Source organism: Indicator indicator, chromosome 5 (assembly GCF_027791375.1).
Source record: "Indicator indicator isolate 239-I01 chromosome 5, UM_Iind_1.1, whole genome shotgun sequence".
NCBI lineage: Eukaryota > Metazoa > Chordata > Aves > Piciformes > Indicatoridae > Indicator > Indicator indicator.
Window position 1 is genome coordinate 173,104 of NC_072014.1, and position 15,962 is coordinate 189,065.

At 48.2% G+C, this 15,962-nt stretch overlaps 1 protein-coding gene across 1 annotated transcript in view; it reads right to left on the bottom strand.

The window, feature by feature from the left end:
- Positions 1-15,962, bottom strand: part of NCKAP1 (NCK associated protein 1) — a 113,991-nt gene that overhangs the window by 48,284 nt on the left and 49,745 nt on the right. Inside the window, exons 8-15 of the mRNA XM_054380868.1 lie at positions 11,304-11,441; positions 10,572-10,620; positions 8,643-8,799; positions 6,387-6,443; positions 5,443-5,539; positions 4,171-4,277; positions 2,707-2,839; positions 309-390 (exon numbers count right to left, since the gene is read on the bottom strand). Of these exons, the coding sequence (XP_054236843.1) occupies positions 309-390; positions 2,707-2,839; positions 4,171-4,277; positions 5,443-5,539; positions 6,387-6,443; positions 8,643-8,799; positions 10,572-10,620; positions 11,304-11,441 (820 nt within the window). The remainder of the gene's footprint in view (positions 1-308; positions 391-2,706; positions 2,840-4,170; positions 4,278-5,442; positions 5,540-6,386; positions 6,444-8,642; positions 8,800-10,571; positions 10,621-11,303; positions 11,442-15,962) is intronic.

Sequence of the window (15,962 nt, forward strand, 5' to 3'; positions counted from 1 at the left end):
GGTGCAAACATGTGGAATATGCTTTCTACATTAAAAGGTAGGAAAATTCAAACACCTAGGTGACAACATGGAGAATACACTTTCAACATTAAAAGTTAAGGTTACTTCCCAATAGCACCTTTCAAAAGCTCTATCTGTATAGAGCTGCCCTGAAAGCCCCTGGGACACACAAAAAAGAAACAGAACAAGGAAACCAATTCAATACCTGCTTCCCCTGATTGCACAACACAACCCAAAAGGTGGTGCAGCATTCCAGAGGAATCTGCCATTCTCTGTTTACCCTTTTCCCCCATTTAATTTCAGCTTACCTTGTTTCACACTTAGTGAAGTCATTGTGTTCACAAAAGAGGACATGATGATTGATTCATCTTCTGGGCACACTGAAAGATTCTAAAATAGATGTGGTTGCTATCATTAGTATTATTAACAATATTATTATTATTATATTGTTTCACAGCTGGTTTATGAAACCATGTCACAATTCATCAGCCATGCCCAATTCATCAGCTGCACTCTACAATGTACACACTTCCCATGAGGTAACTTGATGAAGGCAGTAATTCAAAAGACATTACTTCACTGCTTTCCCTTCTTATTTACTGGCTGGTGACAAATACCTAAGAAAAGTTTCCTTCCAAACCAGCATCTGCTAAATCCAGGGGAAAAAAAAAAAAAGATCTGTGAGGATTTGTGCCCACGCATTTTCAGGCTATACACCAAACACTTTCCTGTTAGACATCAGGCACAAACATTTTCCTGACCTCTGCAGGCACCTGCTCTGTCTGCAAAGAAATACTGGCCATGGCAGGATAGAACAGAGACCACATCACCATCCCTTTGCTTCCAACAAAGCCAATGTTGACTTCAGGGATTGATACCATCAAAAAGAGTTGGGCTATCAAGTTTTCCATGCAGCAGTTCACAGGATGTTAGGGGTTGGAAGGCACCTCCAGAGATCTTTGAGTCCAACCCCCTGTCAGAGAGGGAAGGTAGTAGAAGCCCCATGCCTGGAAGTTTCTATGGCCAGGCTGGATGTGTCTGTGGGCAGTCTGCTCTAGTGTGAAGTGTCCCTGCCCATGTCAGGGGGTTGGAACTGGATGATCCTTGAAGTCCCTTCCCTGACAATTCTATGATTCTATGGTGACTCCACCACTTCCCTGGGGAAGGAGTAGTTCCAGCCTCACTAATAACTTTCCTTCTGGCCAAAACTAACTCTAGAAAACACACTGAAAATGGTTCTCTTTGGAGCATGTATGCAGAGGTGTTTTATGTTACAGGTATGGCAAAGGGGCTTCTGAAACAAATGAAACTCTCTTGTGCTACCAGTACAGCAATCAGAAGCCATTCACTTAATACAGGAAATAATTTTTCCAGGAATCAATGACAAATGTACAAAATATTTAATTCTGTCAATCTTAAAGGAAAAAAGAGAAAAAAGGAAAAAAAAAATCTGTTGTATATATAGGGTTATGGTTTTAAAAAGCCCCAAGTGTAGTTATTTCAGTATTGAAAGTAAATCCAAGGATTTAATTACACTAAGAGTATTTAACCTGTTTAAACAGTTCATTTAAATAAGGAGTCTGTAAGTCCCACCTTCTGGTAAATGATGCCTGAAGTGGGAAATGAATTTTGTAACATGACAAAAAAAACCCTCAAGGTACAAACTCGAGTTGACCTACTCACAAAATGTGAGCTCCATCTGGTGGTCACCTGGGAATCAAACCAAAGCACTTCACAGTCTCTTGCTTCCCTCTCAGGCTAAATTAAAACATGTTTCTGACAGCAGTACTTCACTGGCAGGAACTGTTCTGTTGTCTCTATAACATAGCTTAATAACATGTAGGTCTTCATAAAGCAAGGGAAAGAACAACTCTAAATCTCAGGATTGAACAGTAAGTGAGAATTTGGCCTGTTCACACTGCTCAAAAACCATCAACCAAGATCACAGGATCAGAGGATGTTAGGGGTGGGAAGGGACCTCTGGAGAGCTTCCAGTCCAACCCCCTGCCACAGCAGGACCAGAGAATCCAGCACAGGTCACACAGGAACACATCCAGACAGGGCTGGAAAGGCTCCAGAGAAGGAGACTCCACAACCTCTCTGGGGAGCCTGCTCCAGTGCTCTGGGACCCTCACAGGGAAGAAGTTCCTCCTCATGTTGAGGTGGAACCTCCTGTGCTGCAGTTTCCATCCATTGCCCCTTGTCCTATCCCAGGGTGCAACTGAGCAGAGCCTGTCCCGCTGATCTTGACACCCAGCCCTCAGATATTTAGAAACATTTATTAAATCCCCTCTCTTCTCCTCTCCACACTAAACAGCCCCAGGGCTCTCAGCCTCTCCTCCCCAGGCACTGCTCCAGGCCCTTCAGCATCCTTTGAGCCCTCCCTTGGTCTCTCTCCAGCAGATCCCTGTCCCTCCTGAACTGGGGAGCCCAGACCTGGATGCAATATTCCAGGTGAGGTCTCACTAGGGCAGAGTAGAGGGGAAGGAGAACTTCCCTGGATCTGCTGGACACACTCCTCTTAATGTCCCCCAGGATTCCACTGACCTAAGAACACCAACACATATTCGGACCTGCTTTGAACTATCCAGTCCTTAAAGTTGGATTCTGTCCTTCAGAGAACAACTTCATAAAGTCCTTTGGGATAAAAAGCCTCTTCTCAAGCTTGCATTTGAGGACCCAAAGCCACCCACCCTCTTGCCATACCTGAACAAGCTCATTCAGGACCACTGCATCAAAGCCAGAGAGGTACTGGACGTAGTATCTCTGCATCACAGGGCCGTACTTCCGCACGTGGGCTCTCAGCTCCTCCATGTAGAAGATCAGCTCAGCTATGTGCCTAGGCAAGAATCATCACAGGATTAACCAGGTTGGAAAAGACCTCAGAGATCATCAAGTCCAACCTCTCACCCAGCACCATCCAATCAACTCACCCATGGCACTGAGTGCCTCATCCAGGCTGCTTTGAAACACCTCCAGGGATGGTGACTCCACCACCTCCCTGGGCAGCACATCCCAATGGCCAAGCTCTCTGTCTGGGAAGAATTTCTTCCTCACCTCCAGCCCAAACCTCCCCTGGTGCAGATGGAGACTGTGTCCTCTCCTTCTGGCACTGTTTGCCTGGGAGAAGAGACCAACCCCCACCTGGCTACAGCCTCCCTTCAAGGAGGTGTAGAGAGCAAGAAGGTCTCCCCTGAGCCTCCTCTTCTCCAGGCTGAACACCCCCAGCTCCCTCAGCCTCTCCTCACAGGGCTGTGCTCCAGACCCCTCCCCAGCCTTGCTGCCCTTCTCTGGACACCTTCCAGCATCTCAACATCTTTATTAAACTGAGGGCCCCAGAACTGGACACAGCACTCAAGGTGTGCCCTAACCAGTGCTGAGCACAGGGCAGGATGACTTCCCTGCTCCTGCTGGCCACACTATTGCTGATCCAGGCCTGGATGCCCACTCTGCCTGATGAAACTAACGGTGCACCACATAAATAAAGCTTAAATCATTTAAAAGACTTCTTCTGCATAACCCTGAAAAAAACTCCAGGACCAGTAGTGGCCTTATTCATAATCCCATTTCTCCTTTTTACCTGCTCTTTCAGATGATACTAAGGGAAGTATCACATAAATAAAGCTTAAATGATTTAAAAGACTTTTTCTGCCACAACACAGGAGACCTCTTGTGTTCAATAACCCTGAGAACAAGTCCAAGAGCACCAGTGGCCTTATTCATAATCCCATTTCTCCCTTTTACCTGCTCTTTCTGGTGACATTAAGGGTGTATCACACAAATACAGCTTACATGATTTAAAGGAACTTTTTTTGCTACAAGAAATGAACGAATCGAGCAGTTTGCAGGTTTCCTTCCCCCCACTAACACTGAAGCAAGGGAAAAAGCTTTCTTTTTGCACAATCAAGGCAAAAGAACTGCATAAAACTTCTACAGAATACATTCTGATCACGGAATCTTCACTGATAGGTTCCAGTTGCTAAGGCAGTACTTCCATAGTTTTCCGTTCTGACGGGAAGGTTAACGTCCCCCCAGGTAAAGACCTTCCAACACTCCCAACTTTCCCATTCACAGCCACAGCCTTTTCTGAGGTTGCTTTTCCTTCCAAGGGATTTTTCCTGGGGAATTCTCTGAAGTATCTAAGGCACCCAACTGCAGAAAGGAACATACTTGTCTATGAAATCATCTGCGCTCTTCTTCGGCATGTTATCCGCGTGACGAAGGAGCCAAATGATTTCATCACGAGCAAAGGATAATGCCATGAAAACAAAAAGAGCCTGAAAGAAAACAAAAGAAGAGTTGTTCACCAGCTTATAGATAAGGAAACATAGAATTACAGTATCACAGCACAGGGACCTCCAGAAATCATCCAGTCCAACCCCTGCTGCCAGAGCAGGGCCACGCAGGGGAGTCTGCACAGGAATGCATCCAACTGGGGTTGGAAAGGCTCCACAGAAGGAGACTCCACAACCTCTCTGGGCAGCCTGCTCCAGGGCTGGAAAAGAACCTTTCAGATCATCAAGGTCAGCCACTATCTTACCCTGCCAAGTCTGGTGCTGTACCATGTCTCTTAGCATCTCTGAGTCTTTTAAACTCCTCGAGGCATAGAATCACAGAGTTGTCAGGGTTGGAAGGGACCTCAAGGCTCAGCCAGTTCCAACCCCCTGCCATGGGCAGGGACACCTCACACTACAGCAGGTTGCTCACAGCCACATCCAGCCTGGCTGCAAAATCCTCCAGGCAGGAGGCTTCCACCACCTCCCTGGGCAACCTCTGCCAGTCTCTCACCACCCTCATGGGGAACAACTTCTTCCTAACATCCAATCTCAGTCTCCCCATTTCTAGTTTTGCTCCACTCCCCCCAATCCTATCACTCCCTGACACCCTCAAAAGTCCCTCCCCAGCTTTCTTGGAGCCCCCTTCAGATCCTGGAAGGCCACAAGAAGGTCTCCTCAGAGCCTTCTCTTCTCCAGACTGCACAACCCCAACTCTCTCAGGCTGTCTCCAGAGCAGAGCAGCTCCAGCCCTCTGCTCATCCTCATGGCCCTTCTCTGGACACCTTCCAGCACCTCCAGATCCTTCCTGGAACAGAGGCTCCAGAACTGGACCCAGAGCTCCAGGTGTGGTCTCAGCAGAGTGGAGTACAGGAAGAGAATCCCTTCCCTCAACCTGCTGGCTATGCTTCTCATGATTTCACCACCTCCCTGGGCAGCCTGTTCCAGTGTCTGAGAACCCTTTACAGTGAAGAATACCCAATCTAAACCTCCCCCTTTTTTGTTCACATTAGGAGGCAACAAGTCTCTCAAATCAAAAAGCCTTCAAATCCCTCTGGGAGCGAGGTGTGCACTTTTCCCCCTCATGCTCCTCTGGAACTGTCCTATGATGACTGACAAACCACACTTCCAAGACTCCACAAATGCAGAAGAGGAGGCCCACAATTACCTTGGGACCCAGCAGGCCTGGTTGATCAGACAGGACAGTGGCCAGTTCTTTGAGTGCAGAGCGTAGAAACTTGCGTCTCTCTCTGTGCATGGAACCTCTGCAGCAAAAGGACAGAGCAAGGCATCACCCACTCTGCAAACCACCAAATGCTGCATTTCCCCTAACATTTAAGCCCAAGCTCACATCACAGCAACTTCAAGAGCTCAACATTTCAAAGGATGTGGGGTTTAAGTAAAAGGGGCATCCCCATCACCAACTCTGTATGTTCCTTAAGTATTGTTCCATTTAAACCCAGAGTTCTATGTCCCTGCCTTTGATTCCAGTAAAATATTTCTATTTGATTTGCATTCCTGTTAAGTAATTAAGACAAAAAAAACCCCAAAACCCTGGAGAATTAAGTGGGTGCTTCCATCCTGATAATCTGGAAAAGATTCTAACACTTGGCAAGTTAAAGTGATCACAGAACTGTCAGGGTTGGAAGGGACCTCAAGGCTCAGCCAGTTCCAGCCCCCCTGCCATGGGCAGGGACACCTCACACTCCAGCAGGTTGCTCACAGCCACATCCAGCCTGGCTGCAAAAACCTCCAGGCATGAGGCTTCAACCACCCCCCTGGGCAACCTCTTCCAGTCTCTCACCACCCTCATGGGGAAGAATTTCTTCTTAACATCCAATCTGAATCTCTCCATTTCTAGTTTTGCTCCAATTCCCCCAGTCCTATCACTCCCTGACACCCTCAAAAGTCCCTCCCCAGCTTTCTTGTAGCTCCCTTCAGACACTGGGAAGGCCACAAGAAGGTCTCCTCATGGCATTAAGCACATCCAGATTGAAAAGAACAATGAGCACATAGCCTCATCTGAAAACACAGAACTAAGATCAGCATTCCACAAATCCTGTCAGGAAACCAAGACTGAACTGTGTCAGGAAAGCTTTGTGAGCCACTCACGCATGGGAGACAGCAGCTTCTTTGCACTCTCTGATGTCATTAATGCGCTTGTTGTAGCTGCAAGGGAAAAAAAAAAACAACCCAGTAACTATCTGAGCAGGACTTGAGAGGAGATGCAGGATACAGCAAAAAGCTTACAGATTAGTTCTCCAATTAGAGAATCACAGAAACCATCCAGTTGGAAGAGAGCTCCAAGCTCATCCAGTCCATCCTTCCACCCAGCACTGCAGGGTCAACACCAAACCATGTCCCTAAGCACAGCTCCAAGGCTGCTTGAACACCTCCAGGGATGCTGACTCCAGCACTGCCCTGGGCAGACCATTCCAAAGGCTGAGAACCCTCTCTGGGAAGAAATAATTAGTGCTCAATGCCAAAACTGGTGACTCAAACCAAAAAACACACTGTATGGAAATACTGCTGGTATTCAATCCTCACTCTGCTTCTGAGTTTTCAGATGACACATTGCAGAACCAGTGGCAGACAGATACAATTTTCCAAGCAAACTCTACATTCATGACATCATTTCTATTCACTAGATTAAAAACTGATCATTAATTTTAACTTTTGTCATTGCAGAGACGGATTCACCAAACCTTTTCAGAAGGGAGATTAAAATAAATAACACAAAATCGTTATGAAACCAGGCTCCAGAAAGTTTTACATTACAGAAACAGTCACAGGAGCAGAGGGTTGGAAGGGACCACTGGAGATCTTCAAGCCCACCCCCCTTGCCAGAGCAGGACCAGAGAATCCAGCACAGGTCACACAGGAACACATCCAGACAGGGCTGCAAAGGCTCCAGACAAGGAGACTCCACAACCTCTCTGGGCAGCCTGTTCCAGTGCTCTGTCACCCTCACAGTTCTTCACTCCTCCTTATGTTGAGCTGGAACTCCCTGTGCTGGAGTTTACACGCACTGCTCTTGCCCTATCACAGGGCACAAATAAGCAGAGCCTGTTCCTTTTCTTTTCCTTCTTCCTGACCCCCAGCCCTCAGCTATTGATAGACATTGATCAGATCCCTCTCAGTCTTCTCCTCTCCACACTAAACACCCCCAGGGCTCTCAGCCTCTCCTCCCCAGGCACTGCTCCAGGCCCTTCAGCATCCTTGCAGCCCTCCCTTGGACTCTCTCCAGCAGATCCCTGTCCCTCCTGAACTGGGGAGCCCAGAACTGGATGCAATATTCCAGGGGAGGTCTCAGCAGGGCAGAGGAGAGGGGGAGGAGAACCTCCCTGGCTCTGCTGGACACACTCCTCTGAATGCCCCCCAGGACCCCATTGGCCTTCTTGGCTCCCAGGGCACATTGCTGTCCCATGCAGAACTTGTTGTCCCCCAGCACTCCCAGCTCCTTCTCCTTGGGGCTGCTCTCCAGCAGATCCCCTCCCAACCTGTCCTGCTGCAGTTTCTTCTTCCTTCCCAGCTGCAGGACTCTGCACTTCTCCTTCTTGACCCTCATTAGGTTCCTCTCTGCCCAGCTCTCAGTCTGTCCAAGTCTCTGAATGGCCTCACAGCCTTCAGGGGTCTGAGCCAAACCTCCCAGTTTGGGATCATCAGCAAACCTGCTGAGCAGATTCTCTGTCCTGTCAATCTCAGTCAAGACACTAAGGAAAGATGTTTGTGCACTGACTATCCTGAAGCAGAATCTAGTGAAGAAGGAGCAGGAGGAGGAGAAGGAGGAGGAGAAGGAGGAGGAGAAGGAGAAGGAGGAGGAGAAGGAGGAGAAGGAGGAGGAGAAGGAGAAGGAGAAGGAGAAGGAGAAGGAGAAGGAGAAGGAGAAGGAGAAGGAGAAGGAGAAGGAGAAGGAGAAGGAGAAGGAGAAGGAGAAGGAGAAGGAGAAGGAGAAGGAGAAGGAGAAGGAGAAGGAGAAGGAGAAGGAGAAGGAGAAGGAGAAGGAGAAGGAGAAGGAGAAGGAGAAGGAGAAGGAGAAGGAGAAGGAGAAGGAGAAGGAGAAGGAGAAGGAGAAGGAGAAGGAGAAGGAGAAGGAGAAGGAGAAGGAGAAGGAGAAGGAGAAGGAGAAGGAGAAGGAGAAGGAGAAGGAGAAGGAGAAGGAGAAGGAGAAGAAGGAGAAGGAGAAGGAGAAGGAGAAGGAGAAGGAGAAGGAGAAGGAGAAGGAGAAGGAGAAGGAGAAGGAGAAGGAGAAGGAGAAGGAGAAGGAGAAGGAGAAGGAGAAGGAGAAGGAGAAGGAGAAGAGTTCTACAAGAAACGGTACATTTTAGCTAAGGTTCTGTAAGGAGAGAAAGAGAGATCAAAGCTTACCCTCGTATGTTTACAAACAAGTCTTCTGCAGCTTTGTGAATGTGGAATACTTCATCTCGAAACAGAGCCAAGCAGGAGCTGCTCTGAAGTGCAAGCTTCCAAAGGTTCAAAGCTGTAGCATCGCTGTTTAGGATTCCATGGCACAAAATAAATCCAACTTCAAAAGTTCAGGTTGGTGTGTGTCACGAACCAGGGGCACAAAAGACAGCAAGAGAAGAGTGAGATTATGAAGCATTTTCTCCTAAAGAGTTCAGACAGTTCATTAATAGACTGTTTGAGGGATAACATTGTTTTATATCTAAAAAAAAAAAAAATATAATTACCTACACTGTTCACAGAATCACAGAAATTACCGAGGCTGGAAAAGACCTCTGGGATCATCCAGTCCAGCCTATGACCCAACACCACCACCTCAGCTAAACCATGCCAACAAGTGCCACATCCAAGCTTTTCTTACAGACCTCCAGGGGTGGTGACTCCACCACCTCCCTGGGCAGTCCATCCCAGTGCCTGATCAGCCTTGCTGTGAGGAATTGCTTCCTAACATCCAACCTAACCCTCCCCTGGCACAGCTTCACACCATGCCCTTTCCTCTTGTCACAAGCTGCCTGGGAGCAGAGCCTGACCCTCACCTGACTACAACTTCCTTTCAGGTAACTGTAGAGAGTGCTAAGGTCCCCTCTAAGTCTCCTCTTCTCCAGGCTGAACTGCCTCAGCTCCCTCAGCCTCTCCTCATCAGCCTTCCCCTCCAGGCCCCTCCCCAGTCTGGTTGCTCTCCTCTGGACCTCCTCCAGCACCTCAATATTCTTCCTGAAGTGAGGGGCACAGAGCTGCACACAGTGCTGGAGGGGAGGCCTCACCAGTGCCCAGCACAGGGCAGAATTCCATCCCTGCTCCTGCTGCCCACACTGCTCCTGATCCAGGACAGGATGCCATTGGCCTTCCATGCCCCTTGGGCACACTGCTGGCTCCTCTTCAGCTGCTGTCCCTCAGCACCCCCAGGTCCCTCTCTGCCAGGCTGCTCTCCAGCCACTCACCCCCAGTCTGTAGCCTGCATGGGGTTGTTATGGCCAAAGTGTAGAACCCTGCCCTTGGCCTTGTTGAATCTCAGCCCATTGGCATCAGCCCCATTGACCCAGTGGAGGTGTTTTTGTAATCTTTTTTTGTCACATTAATTCTTTAATGCCCATACTGCTCAGCTATTGTCATTAGAATTACTTTTAGTCAAAGCTTGGAATGTGTTGCTGACAAACCTCATTCCACAAACTCCATTCCAGCACCATATGCTGTGTCCAGTCCTGGGCTCCTCATTTTAAGAAAGATGTTGAGATGCTGGAAGGTGTCCAGAGAAGGGCAGCAAGGTTGGGGAGGGGTCTGGAGCACAGCCCTGTGAGGAGAGGCTGAGGGAGCTGGGGGTGTTCAGCTTGGAGAAGAGGAGGCTCAGGGGAGACCTTCTTGCTCTCTACAACTGCCTGAAGGGAGGTTGTAGCCAGGTGGGGGTTGGTCTCTTCTCCCAGGCAAGCAGGGACAGAAGGAGAGGACACAGTCTCAAGCTGCACCAGGGGAGGTTTGGGCTGGAGGGGAGGAAGAAATTCTTCCCAGACAGAGAGCTTGGCCATTGGGATGTGCTGCCCAGAGAGGTGATGGAGTCACCATCCCTGGAAGTGTTTCAAAGCAGCCTGGATGAGGCACTCAGTGCCATGGGTGAGTTGATTGGATGGGGTTGGGTGAGAGGTTGGACTGGATGATCTTGGAGGTCTCCTCCATCCTGGCTGATTCTGTGATTCTCTCTTCAGTGCACGCAAAAGCATGATGCACACCTCATCTGAATGCTGCAGCTTTTGTCCAGCAGAGAAAAGCAAGCAGCCTTTCAAACCTTAAATTTTTCATAGAGCCAGGAGGGTGGTTTCAGGAAGGTTTTTTACTCACAAATGATCCATTTTTCCATGGCGTCCAGAGAGAGGTATTCACACGGCATCTGTTGATAAAACAGGAAACTGCAGCCAACTGATTTGATACAAAAGACATTTCAGAAGGACTTTTTAGATTAAAAAAACCCCAATAAATAAAGCCTGAAATGCTGATGAATCATGGAAGACTGCTGCTGCTTGCTAGCAGGGCACTGTTCCCAGGGTCTGAACAGTATCATGGAGCCTCCACGCCCTCCCCGACACCTTCTATGTTTGATTTCAACCCAGGCTGTATTTAAGGATATTGAAGAACAAAAGGCTTTTGATGCATACTAAGGACAACCTGGGAGCTGGCATGTTCTCAGTGAGATGACCACCCACATCAAACTGAGGCAGCAAATGCAAACAGCAGGAGTTTTAAAGGAAGTATCACTTCTGATTTCCAGTTTGTTGGCCCACAGACATCTGGGGCAGCACACAGGAAGCCTTCCTTCAAACACTGCAGAAATTAATGTTGCTTCCCTTCATCTTTTGATTAGCAAACACTGCAAATGCAGCCATGAGCCTACCGCAACAGAACCTCTCATCAATGTGAGAAAACTTCTCCCCCCACACTGCAGTGTTCAGTTCTCCCAAGAGGCCTATTTACACCTCTACATAAAAAAAAAAAAAACAACCCAAACATGCCCAGAAGGTCTCACAGAACATCCTGGTTCACTTTTATCACAGAAGCCAAACAAAAAGGCCATACTGTGTCAGACTGTGCAGGATTCAGCATGGTACTGGGGGCACTGATGAGGCTCAGGAGTTGTGCATTTCTCCACTGGTCAGCTGAGAGATTTCGTCGAGGATAGACCATCTGGAGTGAAATCAGAGCATCTGAAAGAGACTACAAAGGAGACCAATGACTTCTTTGAAGAGATCCTGAAGCTTCAGCCTTGGATAAATATTCCAAGCTCTTTATTTTGTGAACTGTGCCAAACTTCAAGCCACTCAATACTATTTCATCAATAGTGCTGTTTTCTCAGCATCATTCCTAGCAATAATTAAAACATTTCACTGAACTAGGTCTGAAGTGAAACCTGAGATTCACACCCACTGCATCTACTTTATTTCACAGATGAAAAGCTAATCCAGGCTAAGGGAAACATGAAGAGAAGCAGGAGGCTTGGCTTTTATTGTGTTTTCCTAATTAGAAACTCCCAAGTTCAGAGACAGAGGCCATGAAAAAAAAAAAAAGAAAAACATCAGGAGGGACAACAAATCTGCCAGGTACAACTCAAAAGTTGTTTGTTTTTATTCATTATTTATTCAAGCATCTCAATTATTGAGTCATTCCCTTCTCCAGCTCTTCACTTAGCATTTTTTTCCCTCTATGCTAGCAACTCATAATTACTTGGAGCAGGAGCATCTTCAAAGAAGATTAAGCTTAATCTGCATCTTCAAAGCAGAATAATCTTATCTGCACAAGAGTGCTTCTATGCTTTTCCCTGTCTTCTGCATCAATACTGGTGGTTGTACAAATTCCCAGGGAGCCAGATCACAGGATCAGAGGAGGTTAGGGGTTGGAAGGGACCTCTGGAGAGCTTCAAGTCCAACCCCCTGCCAGAGCAGGACCAGAGAATCCAGCACAGGTCACACAGGAACACATCCAGATAGGGCTGCAAAGGCTCCAGAGAAGGAGACTCCACAACCTCTCTGGGGAGCCTCTTCCAGTGCTCTGTCACCCTCACAGTGAAGAAGTTCCTCCTCATGTTGAGCTGAAACCTCCTGTGCTGCAGTTTCCATCCATTGCCCCTTGGCCTATCCCAGGGTACAACTGAGCAGAGCCTGTCCCTGTCCCTTCCTTCCTCCTGACCCCCAGCCCTCAGCTATTGATAGACATTGATCAGATCCCCTCTCAGTCTTCTCCTCTCCATACTAAACACCCCCAGGGCTCTCAGCCTCTCCTCCCCAGGCAGTGCTCCAGGCCCTTCAGCATCCTTGCAGCCCTCCCTTGGACTCTCTCCAGCAGATCCCTGTCTCTCCTGAACTGGGGAGCCCAGACCTGGATGCAATATTCCAGGTGTGCCCTCACCAGGGCAGAGTAGAGGGGGAGGAGAACCTCCCTGGCTCTGCTGGACACTCCTCTGAATGCCCCCCAGGGCCCCATTGGCCTTCTTGGCCCCCAGGGAACATTGCTGTCCCATGGAGAACTCATGCTCTAAGCATTATGCCAGCAGAGAAGGTCACACAGTTGAAAAAGCCCCCACCAACTTAAATGTAATCTTCTGAAGCTAATTTAAAGGACTAAACAATTGCAAGGTAGCAAGATGGTGAAGGGACAACTTAAGTGTGCAGTTCCTTGAGAGCGCAACCTAAAGTACGTGTTTGTATAGCACAGTGCCTGAAGGATTCCTGACCCCATATTCATACCTCTAGCACAGAAGAACCAGAACAGCAAACACCAGACTGAGAGAAAGGAAAGGACTGGTCCACTGCTAAACTGGGCAGCATAAACTAAGATAACACTGAAAAGTGAAGCATCTTTGCTAAAATGTGCAGAAAAAAAAGGTTAGCTGCAAATGAGATCCTTAGCTAAGGAAGTCTTACCAAGAATCATGCAGAGGGAAGTGTAAGAAAGACTGCAGCTTATTTAGACAATGAGAAGTAGGCAAAACTATTTCACTTCAAGGCACTTAACAGAAGTAGCTAGAAAACTCTCTGAGCTTCTAGAGACTACCTTGAATAAGATGAAGGAAATCAAGGAGAAAAATCTCACAAGGGTTTAGAGAAGAATCACAGAATGTTAAGGGCTGGAAGGGACCTTCAAAGATCATCTAGGGCCAACCCCCCTGCCAGAGCAGGATCACATAGAGCAGAAAGAAAAAGACAACCAGCACTTAAAACTTAGAAATAGAGGGGGGAAAAAAACCCTCCAAACTTCAAAACCTCCATACAACAGCTTAGTATTGAATTTAAACTCCTGTCAAAGACTGCAAAGTGAGTTGTTAGGCAGTCAGTTTGCAAGCACCTCGAAAATAACCCCTTGAGAAGTAACAGCCAGGCAGCACTGATCAAACAAATCTGGTTTCTCTTGAAGGAGTATCAAGTCTAGGGGATGAAGAGGAAGAGATAAACAGCCTTGATAGTGGTGAGGCTTCTGTCACCTTTCCAAAGCTTTCTCACACACAAACACAGCCTAGATAAATGATCACAGATCTGCAGTACAACCAGCTGTGCTAGAATGAGATCTCAGAAACACTTGCACAGAAAAGGCTGAGAGGATTGGGTTCATTGAACTCAGTGAAGTCAAGCCAGCAGAGCACACAATGTCAGCTGTTTACAGCAGGCTGAACAGGAGCCAGCAGTGTGCCCAGGTGGCCAAGAAGGCCAATGGCATCCTGGCCTGCATCAGCAAGAGTGTGGCCAGCAGGAGCAGGGAAGTCATCCTGCCCTGTGCTCAGCACTGGTTAGGCCACACCTTGAGTGCTGTGTCCAGTTCTGGGCTCCTCAGTTTAAGAAAGATGTTGAGATGCTGGAAGGTGTCCAGAGAAGGGCAGCAAGGCTGGGGAGGGGTCTGGAGCACAGCCCTGTGAGGAGAGGCTGAGGGAGCTGGGGGTGTTTAGCCTGCAGAAGAGGAGGCTCAGGGGAGACCTTCTTGCTCTCTACAACTGCCTGAAGGGAGGTTGTAGCCAGGTGGGGGTTGGTCTCTTCTCCCAGGCAACCAGTGACAGGAGAGAGGACACAGTGTCCAGATGTGCAGGGGGAAGTTTAGGCTCAAGGTGAGCAGGAAGTTCTTCCCAGACGGAGAGCTTGGCCATTGGGATGTGCTGTCCAAGGAGGTGGTGGAGTCACCATCCCTGGAAGTGTTTAAAACCATCCTGGATAAGGCACTCAGTGCCATGGGTGAGTTGATTAGATGGTGTTGGGAGATAGGTTGGACTTGATCTCTGAGATCTTTTCCAACCTGATTAATTCTGTGATTCTGTTATTAAAGAGGCAGTGGTGATCTTCAGGGTCCCCAGCTCAAGGACAATCCAAAGGAAAAAAAAAAGCCTCAGGTTACAAAATAGAGGAAACATTTATCTAGAGTGGTAATCCAGCAAAAAAAAAAAAAAAAAAAACCAAACCAAAAACAAAAACATGGTTTCATAGAAACATGAGGAATCTCCTGAATTTCAGGACAGAAACGAAAACTGATGTAGGTCTTCTCAAATAAGCCATGATTCCTGCACTACTGTAACTGGTGAAAGGTCTGGAGCACAGCTCTGTGGGGAGAGGCTGAGGGAGCTGGGGGTGTTCAGCCTGAAGAAGAGGAGGCTCAGGGGAGACCTTCTTGCTCTCTACAACTCCCTGAAGGGGGTTGATTTCTTCTCCCAGGCAAGCAGTGACAGAAGGAGAAGACACAGTCTCAAACTGTGCAGGGGGAAGTTTAGGCTGGAGGTGAGGAGAAAGTTCTTCCCAGAAAGAGTAATTGGCCATGGGATGTGCTGCCCAGGGAGGTGGTGGAGTCATCGTCCCTGGAGGTGTTCAAAAAAAGCTTGGCTGTGGCACTTGGAGCCAGGGTTTAGTTGTCAGGAGGTGTTAGGTGATAGGTTAGACTTGATGATCTCTCAGGTCTTCTCCAACCTGGTTGATTCTGTGATCTTCCTTATGAGGAGAGATTAAAGGAGCTTGGGCTCTCTTGCAGAGGAGGAGCCTGAGAGGTGACCTCATTGCTGGTGCTCAAGATGTGCAGGGGGAGTGCCCAGAGGCTGGAGCCAGGCTCTGCTGGGTGATGCCCAATGCCAGCACAAGGGGCAGTGGTGGAAGTTGAGGCAGAGGAAGTTCCATGGAAACAGGAGGAAAATTCTTTCCTTGTGAGGGCGACAGAGCCCTGGTACAAGCTGCCCAGGGGGATTGAATATTCTCTCTGGACATATTCCAACCCCACCTGGATGTGTTCCTGTATGACCTGCTCTAGGTGATGCTGCTCTGGCAAGGGAATTAGATTGGATAAGCTTTGAGCTCCCTTCCAGCCCAAACATTCTGTGATAATCAGACTAACGGAGAGAGGCCAGAGGACAGCCATGAAGATGATCAGAGAGCTGGAGCACCTTCCCTGCAGGCACAGTCTGTGAGAGCAGAGGCTGTTCAGCGTGGAGAAGACTGCAGGGAGACCTTACAACAGTCTGCCAGATCCTGAAGGGGGACTGAAGCTTGAGGAGGACAGATTTAGACTGGACATCAGGAAGAAATGCTTTACTGTGAGGGTGATGAGACACTGGAACAGGTTACCCAGGGAGGCTGTGGACACCCCCTCCCTGGAGGTGTTCAAGGCCAGGTTGGATGAAACCTCAACCAACCTGGTATAGTGGAAGGTGTCTCTGCCAATAAACCAGGGGGGTTGGAACTAAATATCTTTAAGGCTCCTTCCAAGCCAAACCAT